Source organism: Triturus cristatus, chromosome 6, assembly GCF_964204655.1.
Source record: "Triturus cristatus chromosome 6, aTriCri1.1, whole genome shotgun sequence".
Lineage (NCBI taxonomy): Eukaryota > Metazoa > Chordata > Amphibia > Caudata > Salamandridae > Triturus > Triturus cristatus.
In genome coordinates, this window is record NC_140589.1 from 427,306,665 (window position 1) to 427,325,564 (window position 18,900).

Consider the following 18,900-nt stretch of genomic DNA (forward strand, 5'->3'; position numbering starts at 1 on the left):
CTCTGTCATGTTCTTGAGTTGTTGCTCCGTATACCAGGATGTCATCGCTATAATTTAGTACATGGGGCACATGATGAATTGTTCTTCTAATTGCTTCTTGAAATATTTCTGCTGCTGAGGACACCCCAAAGCTGAGTCTTTTGTATCGGAATAACCCTAGGTGCATTGAGAACGTCGTGATGTATCTGGACCGCTCATGCAGCTCTAATTGGTGATATCCTTTGTTGAGGTCTAGTTTTTAAAATATTTTTGCTCCGTTGAGTGACGTGATCATGTCGCTGATGTGGGGGCCCAGCTGTCTCTCTCTCTCTATCGCTGTGTTAGGTGCTCTCATGTCCACACACAGGCGGACTTGGCTTGTCTCTCCTTTCTTTGGGACTACTACGACCAGGGAGACCCATGGTGTGGGCCCATCTGTTCTCTCTATAATGTCCGCCTCTAATAGATCCTGTAACTCCTTCTCTACTGCTTCTTGCAGGTGAAATGGGATCTTTCTGTGGTGTTGGGCCACTGGTGTGATTTGTTCATTGATGTGCAGTCTGACTTGGCAGTTTTTCATTTTTCCGAGACCCTGGAAAAGTTTGGGGAACTTTTGAATGACATCTAGTTTGTCATCCACTTTATATAGTATGTCTATCAGTTTCAGTCTTTCTGCAGTGGGCAGGCTTAACAAACTGTCTGCCTCCGGCCCTTCAATAACGTGAATGTAGGCTTGTATCGTGCGATCGCGATACGATAGATCCGTTGCGAACTTCCCAAGACACGGCAGTGGTTTCTTTGACATCCACGTGTACACTTGCACATGGGCGTCGACCAGTTTGGGAGGCGGCCGCATTCTTTGATATTCCGCTACTGGTAGGTAGTTTAGTGACGCCCCACTGTCCAGTACGAACTTGGTGCGATGAGAGCCAACTCTGAGGTCTAGCCGTGGGTATTCTTTTAGCCGGTCAGGATCAGCCACGAAGTGGACATATTCGTTTCACTCTTGTGGGATGGGTGAGAGGGAGCTGGATTCTCTCGATGACGACCGTCGAGATTGGCAGGTCCGGCAGGAGTGACAGCTGGATTGTGACGACCCTGTGGATGAGTCTCGTCTATCCTGAATTGCTCTGACGTGGTGACGACTGCCCGAGGGATGGTGTTGCCGGAGCTGTCTTCGTTGGTCATCCTTGTGTGATGTGCCGCACATGCTTTCGAAGTTGTTGCTCCTGCCACATTTCCGACATTGTTGTCCTAGTGCCGGATATGCGTCTGCATGCGGGAAGTCGTAGCCGCATCTGAAACATTTCAATTGTCTTTCCGATCATTTCTGAGTGTGGCTCGCGCTTTGGCGTGAGTTGCTTGACGAGTGGTATTGCTTCTTGGATCTGGAGGAGCGCGCTTGGGGTGAGGACCGTCCATGCACCTGTCGAGACTGCATTCTGAATGCCTGTTCACGTTTGTCACTTCTCCCGGCCTCCATCTTCTTTGCGTGTTCATCGGCTTGATCCTCGAATCTTGTCATTTCCTCAATCTCTTCTAGCGGGTAGCTTTTCTTTAGCAGTTTGCGCCTCAGGGGTTCTGATAGGCAGCCTTCAATTATTTTTAGCGGAGGGCATCTTCGGTGGTCCCGAGAGATCTTCATGAGAGGTCCCCCCCTTCTTCCATCTGCAGGACTCCCAGGGGTGCTCTGAGTCATTACTGCACCCCACAGCTTTAAAGGCACATGGTGAAGGCCTGATTAACCCGAGGTGCACCCTGCCCTGTGCTGCTGCGGCTCTGAGCCTGGGCCCCTCGCTCGCTTGTCTGAGCCTTGCTGGGAAGCCCTCCCCCTCCCCCCGCTACTACTGAAGAGACACTGGCCAAACGCGTGACCTGGACCTTGGGCCTCAAGCTCCATTGAGGGGTGAGCAGCCAGGCAGACCTCTTGAGCAGCCTGGCATGGCAACACCTGGACGGCCACTGGCGGAGGGGTCGACTGCGGGATCGCATAGTGATGAACTTCTGGGACCTCCCCTCCTTCCCTGTTGGACCATACTGTTCTAGACTTGGTCCTCCCACTGGGCTGCGAAAGATACTTACCTCTCATCTGCCCCTACCCTGAACCCTTGGCAGAGTCCTGCATGCAGCAAGCGAGGTGCATGTAGAGCCCTGGGCAAACTCCTGAGCAGCAGAATCGACCTCCCACAGTACTAGCTGTGTTATAGCTGTACTGCAGAGGAAGAACCCCCCTGGTCATGGTGAGACTTGCCTGGCTGCCGCTGCGGTCCTGGTGGGGGTGCAACACCCCACCCCCATGGGGGTCCGGCTGCAAAGTCGCGCAGCGGCGAACTCCTGGGACACCCCCCTCCGTGCGCAGCCAGCTGGCCCCAGCAACTCTGTGTGCAAACCGCTTCACTAGGAGGAAGCGAGCACTCGCCTCCCATCTGGCCACTATACAGATGCACCTGGATCAGTACCTAGGTGACTGACAGCCACCAGACACACCTGCTAAGCAGGCGAGCATGGAACAATCGCTTACCCTGACCTCACCCCTGATCGCATAGCACATTCTCACATGCAACAACACTAAACGGCGCCCAGTCCTTTGGTGAAAACTGACCATCTATTGGAATTGACCAGCTCTCACCCCAACCGAAGCATAGCTGCGCAGCGGACGAGTACCCCTCTACTGACAGTGAACTTACCTGATTACCGTCGCGATCCCAATCGGGAAGCACACAGTGATCCCTTCACCCTATGAGGTCGCATTTGATACACGAAGGCATACACGCCACCTGAGCGAATCAGCCAATACCCTCGCGGTGAGACGTCCAACGACTAGCAACACTACAGCCTTCTGCCGACCCTCCCCGGACATCCCGGCCATAGGGGAAGACAGGGGTTCGAAACCACCTGTGACACAGACTAAAATGGACCAATACACTGTTAATGAAAACGGGACCCAGTCTGAGGCTGCAGAAGGGCACACTCCAACAAGTGGAGACCTCAACACGATCCTGCAAGCCATCTCCGCTTCACAGACCTCGGTCGAAAATAAGTTTGGAGATGTTTGAGTCGACATGGCCCTGCTCTGGTAGGACCTCCGCAATGCAACAGCTAGAATCTCGCATCTCCTCTGTCAAAGATGCTGTTACAAGTCTGAAGGAACAGATGACCCGCCTGCAAACTCAAACCAAAGAACTTCACAGGAGGGCAGAAGATGCCGAAGAAAACAGATCCAGACACAACAATCTGCGTCTGGTGGGATTCCTGGAGGGCGTAGAACACGGGCCGATAGAATCATTCATCGAAAATTGGATTAAATCATGGATGCCCAAAGACATGCTCTCTACTTGGTTCACGGTGGAACGAGCTCACCACTCCCTGACTCCAAAACCTCCCCTGGGTGCCCCACACCGACCCATTATAGCATGGATACTCAATTTTAGAGACAGGGATCTGATCCTGCAACAAGCCTGTGTCCAGAAAACAGTAACTTACCACAATCACGCCATCATGACATTTCTGGATTACACCAGGGAAGTTCAAACACAGAGATGTTCCTACACGGACGTTAAACAAAAATTCTGCACCCTCAACCTACAGTACAGGCTACTCTTTCCAGCAAGATTGCGCATGGTCTTTCAAGACAAAACACCTTTCTTTGATAGTCCGGAAGCTGCCTGGACCTGGCTGACAGAGGAGCGTCCCCTTCGACTCAGGTCTGCGACCTCGGCCCCAGGAACCCAAACCGCAACTGCACACAACCCTGCTTCGCGAAGAGGATGCACACAGTTCCACAGGGGCCGGAGGGCGGGCAGTGCCAGATCGGGCTCATCAGTGACTGTATCCCTGAATTCCCAGCGCCAAACCCTATCACCGGGATCCTACCATCCGCAGGGCTCAGGTTCCTGAGATCGTTCTCCTACGGAGAGCACTTCATCCAAAAATATGGCCATGGATTCTATGGATTCCGATCTCTCCCGCAGCCCGGCTATCCCCAGCTGAAGTTCCCACAGAGCACCACGAACAGAACCTATCACACTAGAACGCACTGAGTTGAACATTGGCGAAACTACAGAGTAATCAAATACTTCTGCCGATGTACACTCTGATCCTATAACGAGAGGGGTCCACCACGTTTCATTGACTCTAAACATTATAGTTTAGTTCATCTCACTAGTTATAGGGCGATAGATGCTTCTGTTTTCGAAGTATAGGGTGGGGGTAGGAGGGGAGGGTTGGGGCAGTTGTCCCAAGTTACCAGTTGTTCAGCAACTCAAAGTTCACAGCATCTCAGCTCCACAATAATACAACACAACATCACAAGTGCACATCAACAGGCGAAACACATAGTTAACACATCTGAATCTCCAAGACATCCATCACACAGCAGACCCCTGAGGTGTTACGGGTTTCTCACATTGATCACGACACAAAGACAAACAAAGGGAATTCTCTCCGTATCATGTCGCGGAACGTTAACGGCCTACTAGACAGGATCAAACTGACTGCGGTCCTGCGACATGCCCAAAGACATGCCCTCTGTATTCTCATGCCTCAGGGGCAATCTCTGTCCCTTCCTTGCAAGGTGCGGGTTTGATAGATCCTGGCACTCAGGCTTCACAAGGGGCTCACGTGGGGTTGCAATCCTCTAAAAGCGCAACCTACCTTTCGTACCTACTCAAATTACCAGAGACCCCAACTGCCATTTTATGTCCCTCTCCGGAGCTCTGGGCGAAGAAACTCTCAAGGTCCTCTCCATCTACATTCCTGGTGCCACCCTGTCACGATGGGCCAGCGACGGGGGAGGAAGATGTTGACGAGTTTCCACGCTATCTCTCACCCATCCTTTCTTTACAGACTGCATCTACTTCCAATGTACTGTGGGCCTTTAAGTACTTGGACATACGAGATCCTAGCCTTGCCCAACTACCCGGAACTCAGATTCCTATTGACCCAGACATACACACCCCCGGAGTCATAACGAGGCCAGAGGAGGAAGTGGGTGCGCAAATCGACTTGACGCCCAAGAACACGGACCCGCCGACCAGTTTTCCCATTGAAGAACCAGAGGTCAGAGCCCAGCAGCAGAAAGGAGCCGGGTGCGAGGCAGCCGAGACGATCTTCTCACCAGTCAAGGGGGCGCCGATCCCGATTCGGCACTACGAGGAAGCGAGTCACGCTCCTGGAGGAGCGTGGCTACAACAGGTACGTGCTCGCCTCGGGCTGTATTCTCTAAAAGTCCTCTGGGCGGGAAGCCTGCAAGAGGGGTTGAGGGAGGCACGTAATCACCGTGATAGCTTCTAGGAGCCGTTTCTGTTGCTCTCTTATGCCGCCCCTATATCGCACAGGTGACGGACGGTGGTGTTCTTTAACCCCCTCACTACCCTTCCCATTTCTTCTTTGGTCCGGACGGACTAGTGTATTGACGGAGGCTTTCTTTTGTTTTCATTACATGTCCTCCCCCCCCTCCACGGCGGTACCGAGCGGTGTGAAAAGGCTACAAGCAGAACACCTCGAGTATTCACCACACAGAATAACCACTGACGGAAGTGGCAACCTTTTATATTGTTTGGACCTTCTTTTTGTGACATTGACCCCCTCAAGAATAAAATTACTTCTGAAACCGCTTTCTTTAAGTCCCTGCTTGTTGTCTGACCCACACACCCACACACAGACCCTAGACCGCATAGGTGAGATACTCTCCTCCCTACCTCCCGGAAAAAAAGTTTTGGGGGGGCACTTCAATGCTGTCATGCACCCCAGGCTTGACACCACAGGGACGCCCTCTATCTCACGCACGGCTCACGCCAAACAGTTAGCGGCCTGGACTGAAACCACGGGTATTTGCGACGTATGGCGAGCCTGGAATCCGCGGGAAACCCAATACACCCATACCTCAGCAGCACACCACAGCCACTCTTGCATCGACATGATGTTTATGCCAGCCCCAGAGTGTCATAAAGTCAGAGAAATACATATCCTCCCTCAGGCATCTGAGATCACTCACCAATACTCTTGATCCTGGGCGACCCCCCCCACTGTTCTCCATCTAATGTGGAGGATGAATGCCTGGTTTCTCCAAGACCGGAAATTTAAAGAATTATAGCCGACGTCAAACAGTACTTCCTCACGAACCACGATGCCGTCTCATCCCTGGGCACTCTGTGGGAGGCGGGTAAAGCCACGATCCATGGACTCACCAAGAGCCACCTCAAAGCCCAACGAACAGCACGAGACAGTAGACTAGCACTCCTCGAATCCCAAGCGACCTAGCTTGAGAGAGACACATCTGGAACACCAGATGAAACCCAGCTGCGCCAACTGGCATTAGTGGGGGATGAAATGAGACAGATTTCTCTGGAGTCTGCAAAACTCCTATGGAGGTCCTCGATTGCACGAGTATATGGTTGAGGCGATAAAAACGGGAAAATATTACACAGAATAATATCCTACCCCTTAGCAAACTGTATAATTACGGAGATCCGTGACCCAGAAGTAAATACTCATGGCTCTCCCAAAGTGATGGCCCAAACTTTTGCAGACTATTACACAGGCCTATACTCTGCCGGGAAGCCAGAGCTCTCACTGACAGAGCTGATCACTCTAGAGGATTTTCACCTCCCCAAGCTCAACACAGCTGAGTCAGATGGAATGGAAAGTCCGATTGCAGGCGAAGAAATACAAGGTCACAAGTCGCGGCTGGTAAATCCCCTGGCCCGGACGGCTACCCACAAGAATTGTACTCCGCTTATCGCGACATACTCACTCCACACCTTGCGGCCCTTTACGAGGAAGCCGTAGAAAAAGGCTCTTTCCGTCCAGAGACTGACACGGCCACAATATCTATTATTCCCAAAACGCAACCGCTTTCACCAGCATGTACTGACTACCGCCCCATTTCTCTGATCAATACTGAAGTCAAAATCTACGCCACAGTTCTAGCTCAGCGCCTTAGGCCGCACCTTAACAAGTTGGTCCACCCTAACCAATGCGGCTTCATGCCAGCACAGAGTACCAGACATTGCCTGAAGCGTCTACATCTGGCCTTGGCCAACTGACAGTCGCTGACCCCCTACGTGGCGCTCCTCCTAGTCGACTTCGAGAAAGCATTTGACTCGGTCGACTGAGGCTATTTGGAGGACGTCCTAGTGGTTATGGGCATAGGCCCTAAATTCTGCCTTATGGTGCACATCCTGTACTCCAAACCAACTGCATGGGTGCTTATCAATGGAGCGTTCTCTAACATTTTTCCAAGCAGAAGAGGGTGAGACAGGGTTGCCCCCTCTCGCCCCTACTCTTCGCTTTGGCAATGGAGCCCCTGGCAAATCTCATCCACTCGGATAACCAGGTTCAGAGCTGGAATTGGGTAGGATCACATGAAGACAAAATTGCTTTATATGCAGAGGATGTCCTGCTCTTTCTCGCAGGCCCGGCACGATCTGGTCCTAGATGCCTGCACATACTGCAGTCCTTTGAACGGGTCTCTGGGTTGCGCCTGAACTTGGCGCCTGAACTTGGCCAAATCTACTTTGGTTCCCCTGCATCTCTCAAGGGAATGTTTTGATAGGCAATCCACTATCCCTACGGCAATCCTTCAAATATTTAGGTATATGGGTAGCTCTACTTCCTGACCTAGCCTGGACACTTAACGTGACTCTTCTGGTCTCTAACACCAAGCTGGACCTGCAGAAGTGCAAAAACTACCACTTAACCCGCTAGAGAGGATAGCGCTATTTAAAATGATGATCCTCCCCCGGTTCCTCTATGTCATTCAGAATACTCCATTCCATATTCCCCGAGCCTGGTTCAAGGGAATAAACAGTCTAATTACAAGGATTCTCTGGAGTGCTGCCAGATCCTACCCTTTGAGAGAGGCATGGGTCAAACAAACTTGTACTTATATTATCCTGCAACCCGCCTCCTGGTAATACACGACTGGTTCAACGGGGGTGGTCTGACCCTGCTTACAGGAACAAACTCAAAGACTTAGGCCTCTCTCAAGTTCAGGCCATGATGTACGGATCTCCCATTCCCGGTAACCTCCCCAGGATGACCTGAACAGTCCTTCTGGCCTGGCGCGCCTCCCAACAACACACCCAATGGAAGGACAAGCTGACTCAGCTAACACCCCTTTGGCAGGGCACATGGTTGCTAGAGACGGGGGGCTTCGAAGGTTTTCAAAGCTGGGACCTCATTGTTATCTCACAGCTTGGAGACGTGTGGGTCAGTGACCATATCCGTTCCTTTGCTGACTTGCAAACCAGACATTCACCTCACCCGTCCCAATTTTACAGATATTTACAACCCCGCCATGCCCTAGACATGCATATAAAGTCCGGCACATCACTGCCAGAACACAGCCCCCTTGAAGCTCAGATCATGATGGGTAACCTCGGGAGGGGAGGAGTTTCACGTATATACCGTTCCTTAACTAATAATAGTCCTACTTCCCTTGACCCATTGAGAGCTAAGTGGGAAACATGGTTGGGCCCTCTGGAAGAAGAGGACTGGAGAGACGCTCAGATGGCCGCCAAGACTATCACTGTCTCAGGTAGATTTCGCCTGGTCCAGCTTTACTTCCTACACGCCTCCTATCTTAGCCCTGCCTGCCTACATAGAGCAGGCCTAATCTCACACCCAGCATGCACAAGATGTGAGGCTGAATCTGCGGATTACTTCCACATGGTATGGTCCTGCCCACATATAACTTCTCACTGGGCTGCACTGAAGGCAGAACTCACAGAGGTGCTGGGATGGGAGGTCCCACACACCCCCTGAACATATTACTAGGTGTCATTGACGGGCTAGATGGATCAGGTGCAGATAAAATGTTTCTAGGGACCGCCCTTGTAGTGGCCAAATGCGACATCGCAATGGCATGGAAGAACCCCACCCCGCCCACTATAACTAAATGGCGCAGAGTGGACTGGTGCACTGCACAAGAGCGGCTACTATATGAGGCCAGGGGTTGTCCAGCCAAACACCGGAAGGTCTGGGGTAAATGGTTGGGAATGCTAAATTGATTAACTTCCTTGTCTTCCCAGGTCTAATTCTCTATGGCCCTCTGAAGATGGAGAAACAACAATATATATTGTCGCAAGACTGTTTTACTCGCCCAATGTCACATGTTGTGGTGCTGCTGATCATGCTGTACTGTTTGAACTTATGTTTTTATCATTATCTCTTTGTAAAATCTATAAAATTGTTTTAAAAAAAAATTATTCTATCTAAACTCCTTCTCTTCAATGACGACTAAATGGGAAACAAATGTGAGTCCCCTTGAGAACTCTGGGTGGAAGGACACACTGATGGCGCCCAAAGAAGCTGCAATTTCAACCAGACACAGACTGTTTCAGTTTAAATATCTACATTGTATATACTGAACTCAGCTTGGCTTGTGGAAAGTGCATAGAGGACACACCCTCAACTGCCTTAGATATAAAAGTGTTAAGGGAGACGTCCTACACACTGCATGGAACTGCAGAGTCATTAGATCATTCTGGTATGGTATCTGTGACATTTTGGGGGTGATACTGGGAAGGCCACTCGATCTATCCCCGAAAATAGTCTTGTTAAACATACTAGGTGATGAGGGCTCTATTCACGCAGAAAAAACACTGATATGACTAGGCCTAGTGATTTGGAAGCGTGATATAGCTCAGAAATGGAGAAGATTCCCCCCTCCCCCCTTACGTGTTGATATGGAATGAGAGCATGGACATGTGTTGAACACTCGAGAAGACTGTGTATGACTGTGTATGAGGCCCTCGGAAATATGGCAGAGTGTAGGACAGCTGATGGAATACACAGAGGGAACTTGACCCTTTAGGATAGACTCTAATTGTTTGGCAACTCTGATCTTCATTTGAAGTTGTGATTTCACTGGGTTGCGATATCAGTTTTCTAGCAATAAGAAATTATGGTATGTTCTGTATATTGCAAGAATGATGGATGTACAGATATTTCAAGTATATATACACCTTCCCCCCCTAATCCAGTACGTCTCAAATGTGCATTACTCAATTGCAGGTCAGCCAGCAAACATGCCTCTGATATCTTCGACCTCATCCAACACAATGACTTAGACATTATCATTCTTACCGAAACTTGGCTAAATCCCTCTTCCACTCCGATCCTAGACCTCCTTGTACCTCCCACTCACGACATTATTAGGCTAGACAGAGCTCGGAAACTGGGTGGTGGAATAGCCTGTATTCACAGAAACACAATCTCGATCTCTCAAAGTGAGTCCTTTACGCCCTCCCCCTGTAAATACCCGTGTCTCAGCTTATCAAGCAAGAACCTTCCGGTTTGTAAATTCCACACCTTCTACCACCCCCTGGGAGACAAGCTCTCATTTATCGAGCAACTAATGGAAATCATCTCTGTAAATGTTGATCCAACCATGGCCCAAATCTTCCTTGGTGACTTCAACCTTCACTGGTCGAATCCCAATGACCTTGCGATATCCTGCATCAAATCATTCTTAAATGAGCAAGATCTGACTCAACACTGTGACCAACCATCTCATAGAAAAGGAAAAACTTTAGACCTCATTATCTCTAAGGAACATTCCATTACCTTGGACGCCATTACCCCATGTGACTGGTCCGATCACCAGTGCATCCTCTTTTTTATCAACAGGGAGTTGTCGATGAGGAAGGCTCAACCTACTAAATTAAAGATATGGAAAAGGGACCTCATATCTTTAAACTCCGATGAAATAGCTACCCACTGTAAATCGGCCCTCTCCTCTTGGTTGAAGTGCAGTCTCTCACCGACTCCTACAACTCAACCATCTCCAACATCATGGATGACTTTATCCCAATCCAACAAAAAAATGCCTCAACAAAATTATCCAAACCCTGGTTTAATGACAATTTAAATACGGAACAACGCAACCTGAGAGCACTCGAACGTTCCTGGCGATCCAATCCCTCTTTGGAACACCTAAAACTCCTTAGAGTGGCCAGTAGCCTTTACAACAAACAAATTAAGAGCACGAAGGCTGACTATTTCAGACACCAACTTGATCAAGCGGCAAACCGCCCTAAGAAACTCTTCAAACTGGTCAAACAGCAATCAGCGGTTGGTCCAATTCACTCTGACCCTGGGGGCAGCTCTCCCTCCGCTGATGAACTTGCTGCTTTCTTCACTGAGAATACTAAAGAACAAAACACCTAGTCCTCCCTGGATTTAGTTTAAATGACACAATTTTTTATGTACCCTTTCATGAATTGAAACACAAAAGATGGGGCTTTATAAATTGCCTATTATTAGACCAGTCGACCAGTTGGTCCTTTACACACTCCACACAAAAAGTCCTGCCCTTGATGTTTTCTTCGGGTTCTAAGTGTTTAATAAGAAAATAATTGTCTTAAAAAGTTTGACACGGATAAATTATCTGTGTCCCAAAAGGGAGTAGTTGTTGAAGGGCCTTCTAGTTTAGTAGAGTATGAGTCAGCCTATTGGTATGAATGGTTTGGCCAAGTATGGTAGATGATTGGATGTTTAAATTGCCTAGGGTGCTGTTCATTGTATTGTATTGTCATTTATATTGTATATAGATGTTTGTATTTGTTACGTTTGTCTCCATCACACAATAAAAGAATGTGTAATAAATAAAAAACTTTTTGAATAATAGGCAATTTATAAAGCCCCATCTTTTGTGTTTCAATTCATGAAAGGGTACATAAAAAATTGTGTCATTTAAACTAAATCCAGGGAGGACTAGGTGTTTTGTTCTTTAGTATTTCCGGCTCAGTTCTGCTGGTTTTTTGAGCCAAAGCCCAGTTTTGGTTTGTTTCTTCACTGAGAAAGCATGACTCATCACCATTGACCTCACCTCTAAGAAGGATCTTTTGCCCTCCCCCAGTGACATTTCACTTCCTGACCACCTAGAAAAGTGCGGATCTTCCAACCTGAACCTCAAGAACAATGCGGCTTGGAGCACCTTCACTCCTATTAGAGAAAAAGACATCACCAAAATCCTCCAGAATATAAATCCATCCAACCACTTCAATGATCCGTTGCCCCCGGCCATCTTCAAAGAAATCAAGAATGTACTCATCCCCACTTGGACAAAGACTGTAAACGCTTCCCTTTCACAAGGCTTGATCCAAAACTGCCTAAAAGCGGCTCAGGTATCACCTATACTGAAAAAACCTAACACTGACAGGGCTGATCTCAATAACTTCCGTCCTATCTCCAACATTCCCACCCTAGCGAAACTCATTGAAAAATGCGTACAATCCCAACTCTGTGCACACATAGAGAATTACCAACTCCTTGACCAGCATCAATCTGGCTTTCGAAAGGGGCATAGCACTGAATCGGCACTCACCCATGTTATGGATGACATTTTAAAAATGCTGGACCAAAATGAATCCTGACTCCTGATCCTCCTGGACATTTCCTCTGCATTCAACACGGTTAATCATGACAACCTCCTTGATATTTTGAAAAACAGGATGGGTTTTTCTGGTCAGGTGCTTCAATGGTTTTCGTCTTTCCTCCACCACAGATCTCAAAGGGTCAAGGCAAACCTCTCTCTCTCCCAGCCCTCTCCAGTCCTCATGGGGGTTCCACAAGGGTCCGCCCTATCACCTATCCTATTCAACCTGTTCTTGGAACCATTAGCTAACTTTTTAAACTCCACGGACACTCTCTTCAATATGTATGCAGACGATACGCAGATCTATGTGAAAATCTCTTCCCCAAAAAATCTCATCTTTCTCAACACGACCCTATTGTCTACTCAAAGATGGTTAACTGAGAACCATCTCCTTCTCAACACAGCCAAAACGGAATTCATGGTCATCTCCCCTCCGAACCACACCACCAAACTTGACCTTTGGTTAAATCTCCTCATGACATTCAACTGCACTCCTCTCATCATAGACTCAGCCAAATCACTCGGAGTCACCTTGGACAAGCACCTGAATATGAAAAATCACATCAGTAAGGTGTGCAAGGAAGCAAATCATCTGCTGAAGACACTCAGGAATATCAAACCTTTTCTTCCTCAAAACGATTTCAAACAGGTGGTCCAAGCGCTTGTCCTGCCGAGGCTTGACTACGGCAGTGCGACCCTCTGTGTCCTTCCAAAATACACCCTGGCTCTCCTAAGAGTATCACTGAACTCCTCGGCCAGGCTGGTTACAGGCTCCAAGCGAAATGAGCACATATGCCCAGTCCTAAAATCTCTCAAATGGTTGCCGTATGATGCACGTATTCAGTTACAGATTGCTGTTCTGACGCACAAAGCTCTTCACTTTTATACTCCCAGGTACCTTGCGCAAAGACTTGAGCTATCTTGTGGGGCAAGAAACTCAAGGAGTGCCAATACTTTCCTCTTGAAACCACCCATCCTTAGGAAAAAGAGAACCTGTCACAGAGCCTTCTCAGGCGCCGCCCCCAAGATATGGAACTCTCTAACTCCAGAAGTACGTAGAATCTCTTCAACAACGGCGGTCAAAGTGGAAGCCAAAAGATTCTTTATGACCAAATTCTTACCCTAATTGGGCTTGGCCCACCTGCTCAAAGTCATTGCTCTTACCTCCTTTGTATCATCTTGTGCTAATTCTCCTCTTATCCTATGCAAAGACCCCTTCAAGGCCCGCTTTTACTTGTTTACTGTATTACCCTCCTTGGACATTGCTCTCACTTCCACTGTACCTTCTTTTGTTTCTACTCCTCTTTTCCTCTTACAATGGCCCCATCTGGGCTCGCTTTTATTTGCCTAATGTATTACCTTCCATGGTGCAACTGTCCCTGAATCAGTGATCATTCCTGTTTGTGTGTCATGACTACTTGTTAGCGATTTTGCATGTATGTCCTCCTTTCATCCTAATGTAAAGCGCTCTGATACCCCATGGGATCTTGTTCGCGCTATATAAAACTTTATCAATAAATAAATAATATATATATATATATATATATACGTAGCGCTTGCCACTGGGCAGTTATAGTTAGTATCCTGTTTCCATAGGAAATACTTTTTGTGTGTTGCTAATAACGTTGGCACCGTTTGACAAATCTCCATGAAACTTCCCACAATAGTGCTACTTTTGACTAGTTTGTGCATGGAACGTTTCGGGGTGATCCGTCAAGCGGGGGCTGAGAAAAAAAGGGGGTCCCAAAACGTTTTCCTTATTCATTTTCTCATAGAAACTTTAAACACAGCTACAGCATAAACCGCTGAATGGTTCTCCATCAAATTTGGCAGAAAGCTAGGTCTAGGTCCAGAAAGAGTGTGCTTCCATTCTGCAGTTTTTGAGCAATTAATGCAAAAACAACTATGCATATCTAGGGCGGCGAAGCTTCCGCAGATCCCAACAGATCTCAGGCAGAGATGTGATAAGCTGCCACCACCTCAACCTCAAACAGGAAGTAGTGGCAGCCATCATAGAACCCAGCTGGGGTTGGTTTTACATGTGGTAATAACATATTACTTACATTTTAAAAAACGTAGAAATTCGCTGAAAAAAAACAAACGTTAAAGTAACTTTATAGTTAGGTGAAATGTTCTGTAACAACGTAATGTTTTAAACTCTAAAAAACACAGAAATTCACCCGTTATAGTTATCTCAAGTAACTATAACTCCAGCTGTAAGGTAACCATAACTCACACCCTCGCATTCAAATACTCTTGCACTGCTAATTACCCCCTATATAACATCGCTCATGACATCTTCTATGAATGACATCATTAACAATATCACTGCAAAATTTGCAGGGAAATTATTGATGAGAAAACTGTGCTTGGTGGGGGTATGAGTTATAATCACCTTGGGGCACGAGTTATGGTTACTTGAGATAACTATCACTGGTGAATTTCTGTGTTTTTTAGAGTTTAAAACCTTACGTTGTTAGTGAACATTTCACCTGACTATAACATTACTTTAACCTTTGTTTATTTTCAGTGTGTATATATACACATTAGAGCTCTTCAGAGAGGTATAGCTTTGTCCAGACACAAGGGAGCACCCAGGATTAGTCAAAACAATACCCATGCAAGTATAGAGTAACGCATAAATTATGCAAAAAAGAAGCAGAGAACTCTGGGTAGCTCTCAAGTTTAGGTGGAAAGCAGCCCTAGTACAGAGTACCCTCAACACCAGCGACACTCTAAATTTGCTCACCTCAAAGGTCTGCTTTTCTATCAAAGTCTTTAAGCATAGGGCTAGCGCAGTGCCATCCATGCCGAGATAGAAAGGGACAAAGTCTTTTACCATTTCTACAGCAAAGTCTTTATTCATTTCAGGAATTCTGTATTAATATTTACCCACAAATGGTTGGATCGAGATGATATATGTTTAAGACAGAAATATAATGTAATGGACACATGATCCCTGAAGAAGTTCTTAGGAACGAAACGCATTGGCTACAACAGAAAGCTTAATCATGTGTCAATATGATATCAAGAGTGTGAAGAAAATCATGAAATAAAGAATACCTGTTAATTACTTGACATTGGATCATCGTGTCATTACACTGTTCCTGGAAAGGACTCCAATGTTCATTAATGTTTTTTTTTTTTTGCTGGCTCTACGTTGAATTTGAATCTTGCTTGAACATTTAATACAGAGTGCTGAACCATACTTTAATAACGTTGTATTATAATCAAATGAGTCATTTTCTACACTGTGAATGTGTGATTGTTTTCTGATGATTTCTAAGACAAATAATAAAACCACAATAAAATAAGATACAGTGAAGCAAAGTGACTTGTCTCAGATCACACAAGTTTGCATGGGAGGAAGATCCCAGGGTCCATGTTGAGAAGCAGACTTTTTTTCTAGGGCAAGAAGGGGAAGTCAACTCCCCTTCCTAAGATTCCCTTAGGGAAGACATATTAGCTTAATTTAAGTTCTCTCTCTAATTAAGATTGGCTACTTATGGCCAGCCACCATTTATTACTTATAGATGATGGTTCACTACGTCCATGCCAATCTTCCCCTTCCCATTCATTACTATGTGAGGATGGCTGCAACTCCTTAAGACAGCTTCCTCTCAAACCAAAAAAAGAAAAAATCACTACAACTAGTGTTTCTTTCAATGCTGCTTGAGACTCCACCCACTTACCCATAAGGCTCCCTCCCCTTCCCTACTGCCACCTTATGTTTTCTCTGTCTCAGGTGGCTTCCAAGGTAATTGTTTTTGTTTTCAAGTATCTTGTTTTATTGTTGCAGAGCAGTTCCAGGCACATGTGCTGAGCATATGGGGAGATGTGTCCTGGCAGGATGTCTGCACTATGTCTATACCCCACGTAGTGGGGCATAGCGATACCTCCAGTGTCGATTAAGCATGTAGGAGAAGTAAAACTTGCACTCAAGGGGTTTCCTAAATAGCAGCAAGATCCCGTGAGATGAGATCTCGTTGCAATAGAAATCCCTGTTGATGCAGCATTCAAGACAATTAATGGAGCCTCATAAAGCAGCTTCAAAGCACCATCATTTAGAGCCTGACTGCACTGAAGAAGAGATGGTCACTTTATTCAGGTCTTACCTTCCAGCTATGATTTTTGTTGTAACCTAGCATACCGTGTATGCTATCTCTTTAAATGCAATGTGTCATCAAGTGGGACTTGGGTTGCAGAGATTCCCGATGGGGCAGTTGAAGAAGAGGATTTGGTCTGGAGGCTGTGTACAGTGTTGGCTAGAGGTGGATGCAATAGACATATTTCTTCTTAAAAGAACCAGACGTGATACTGAGAAGGATATTGCTTTTATAGGACATTATGTACAGGGCCAGCAGGATTTGGACATGATTTTGCATATTAAAGAGCTGTTTCATTGTGATTCCACTCAGCCAATGCCTGAAAAGGAATGTTATTCTCAATAAAGTGCTGGGTCATTGAATGACCTCTCTTTTCATGAGGAAGGACAATCATCTTTCTCTTAGGTTTTAGGGAAAAGATATATGTTGTAGAAGTCTGAGTTTCCTCACATCCCGAAAGTGAACACCATCTTGTACAGCATATCATGATCTTTAGCCTCAGAGGAGGAATTGTTACCAGATCCAATAAATAAGAAAATGGAAACTTCTTTAAAAAGCGCATATGCAGCATTAATCTTTGCCATTAGAACTCGACCCTATGTGGCATACAGACAGACTTTATTGAAGGACCTTCACTCCCTGTTTGATTGTCTCTAGGAAAAAGTAGAACCTATTACTATGCTTTTATATGACATTCAAAATGACTAGGATTTACATGGTGATCCAGTTAATATCCAGAGGAGATGACTTGGTGACTCTCGACCTCAAGATGTATCTTTCCTTTTGCCTATTCATGCTAGAAGTAAAAAAAAAGTATCAATTTTGCAAATGTGTTAGCTCCAGTGGTCACCTTTTTCCATCTAGATGACATTCAGATTTTCCTATATCTAGATGACTGATTTCTGCCTCTTCTTTTCTTAAGGTGAAGGGGGTTTGCAAGTCCCTACTGGACCTTAGTTTTCTTATCAATTGGAAGAAGTTCAACGTGATCCCAGGAGAAACAGTTCACTGGGGCTCTCTTCAATGCAAAGCTGAATCACATTTTTCTTCTAGATTCTAGGATGATTTATCTTCAGATCAACTTCTTACGAGTTTTACTAGTTACACAATCACCTGATTCCCGTTTCTCTTAGTAACGTTCAGGATCTTAGTTGTTTGTTTAGGGGAGGTAGGATACGCAGCTAGCAGTTCAAGGAAAACATCTCCTCTAGCTTTGTACTCAACGCATTGGGAAATGTTTGCCTCCTGTTGCAGAGATATAATTATAATTCCTACCTTATGTGACCCCTACCAAATTCTGGAATTTTTAATGGACAGTTCCCAGAAAAACATATCTCTTTCCACTTTAACAACTCAGTGGGCATTAAACAGTTTAGGAGAACCCTAATTTCAAACCCAAGGTTCAATCACAATTTCATCTATCCCATGAGGTTATAGTTTCAGTTTTAGATTCTCAGGAAGATGTTACTTTGTATTTTGATGTAAAAAGAGCTCTGATGATTTATTTGGAAAGGACACAGTCATTCAGAGATTCAGATTCTTTCATTGTGTTGTATGGCCTGACAATAAGAGCAAAAAAATCCATTCCTACCATAAGCAGATGGGACTGCCAGGCAATCATACAAGCATTTAAAGTGGTGGAGAGGTAAGTAACAGCGTCATCAACAGCGTGCAAAAATAGTGATATTGCGTTCTATGTTAAAAAACACATTCATTAACACTAACATGAGTAGCATTTGTAGCTAACAGATAAGTGGTGTTCGTTAATGCTACTTTATTGATTAGATTGATATCAGTATTTATCCTGCTTTTCAGGCTTTTAAGGAAAGGATAAGCAGCATCCCGACGATTGCAAAGTTCCTGGAGCCAGGGAGCAAGAGAAAGCCTCCACCCGACGACAAATACGTCCAAACAGTGAAGACAGTTCTCCAGATCAAGGAAATTCGAGGATAACCATGAAATGCTTTTTAAACATATGTCCATAATAACACGCAGTCACTGGATAAAATATTGCTCTTTGTGAAAAAGTCTTTAAAATGCTAGTCAATTGTGTTTGGCAGTCATTACATTAAACAGTGCAGAACTTCACAGACAAGTAAGCGGATTCACAAGGCTTATAAAAGAACAAACAGGGATTGAATAAACATCCTACAACTCTTGTATGTCTCTTTTTAGTTTATTTTAACGATTGCACAACACTTGGTGGCAAAAGTAACATTTAATAAAAAGTGTGCTAAAATGATTTTAGGCGTTACAGAGCCTGGTGCTATAATGTTGCAATAATAATAAAATCTGTATTCTTAAGGAACTAATGAGCATATTTACAATGCTCCTGCGCTACCAAAGAGTCACTTTTTTTATGCTTCGGTGGCGCACAAAGCTGAGCCATATATGCAAGGCCATACAAAACCACCCTGCATGGCTGTTCATGGT

At 46.0% G+C, this 18,900-nt stretch overlaps 1 protein-coding gene across 1 annotated transcript in view; it reads left to right on the forward strand.

Annotated features, from left to right (window-relative positions):
• The window catches only part of LOC146817252 (glutathione S-transferase A4-like), a 300,640-nt gene extending 282,014 nt beyond the window's left edge, over positions 1-18,626 (forward strand). Inside the window, exon 7 of the mRNA XM_085610840.1 lies at positions 18,283-18,626. Within this exon, the coding sequence (XP_085466966.1) occupies positions 18,283-18,420 (138 nt within the window). The 3' untranslated portion in view covers positions 18,421-18,626. The remainder of the gene's footprint in view (positions 1-18,282) is intronic.
• Positions 18,627-18,900: the final 274 nt, after the last annotated feature.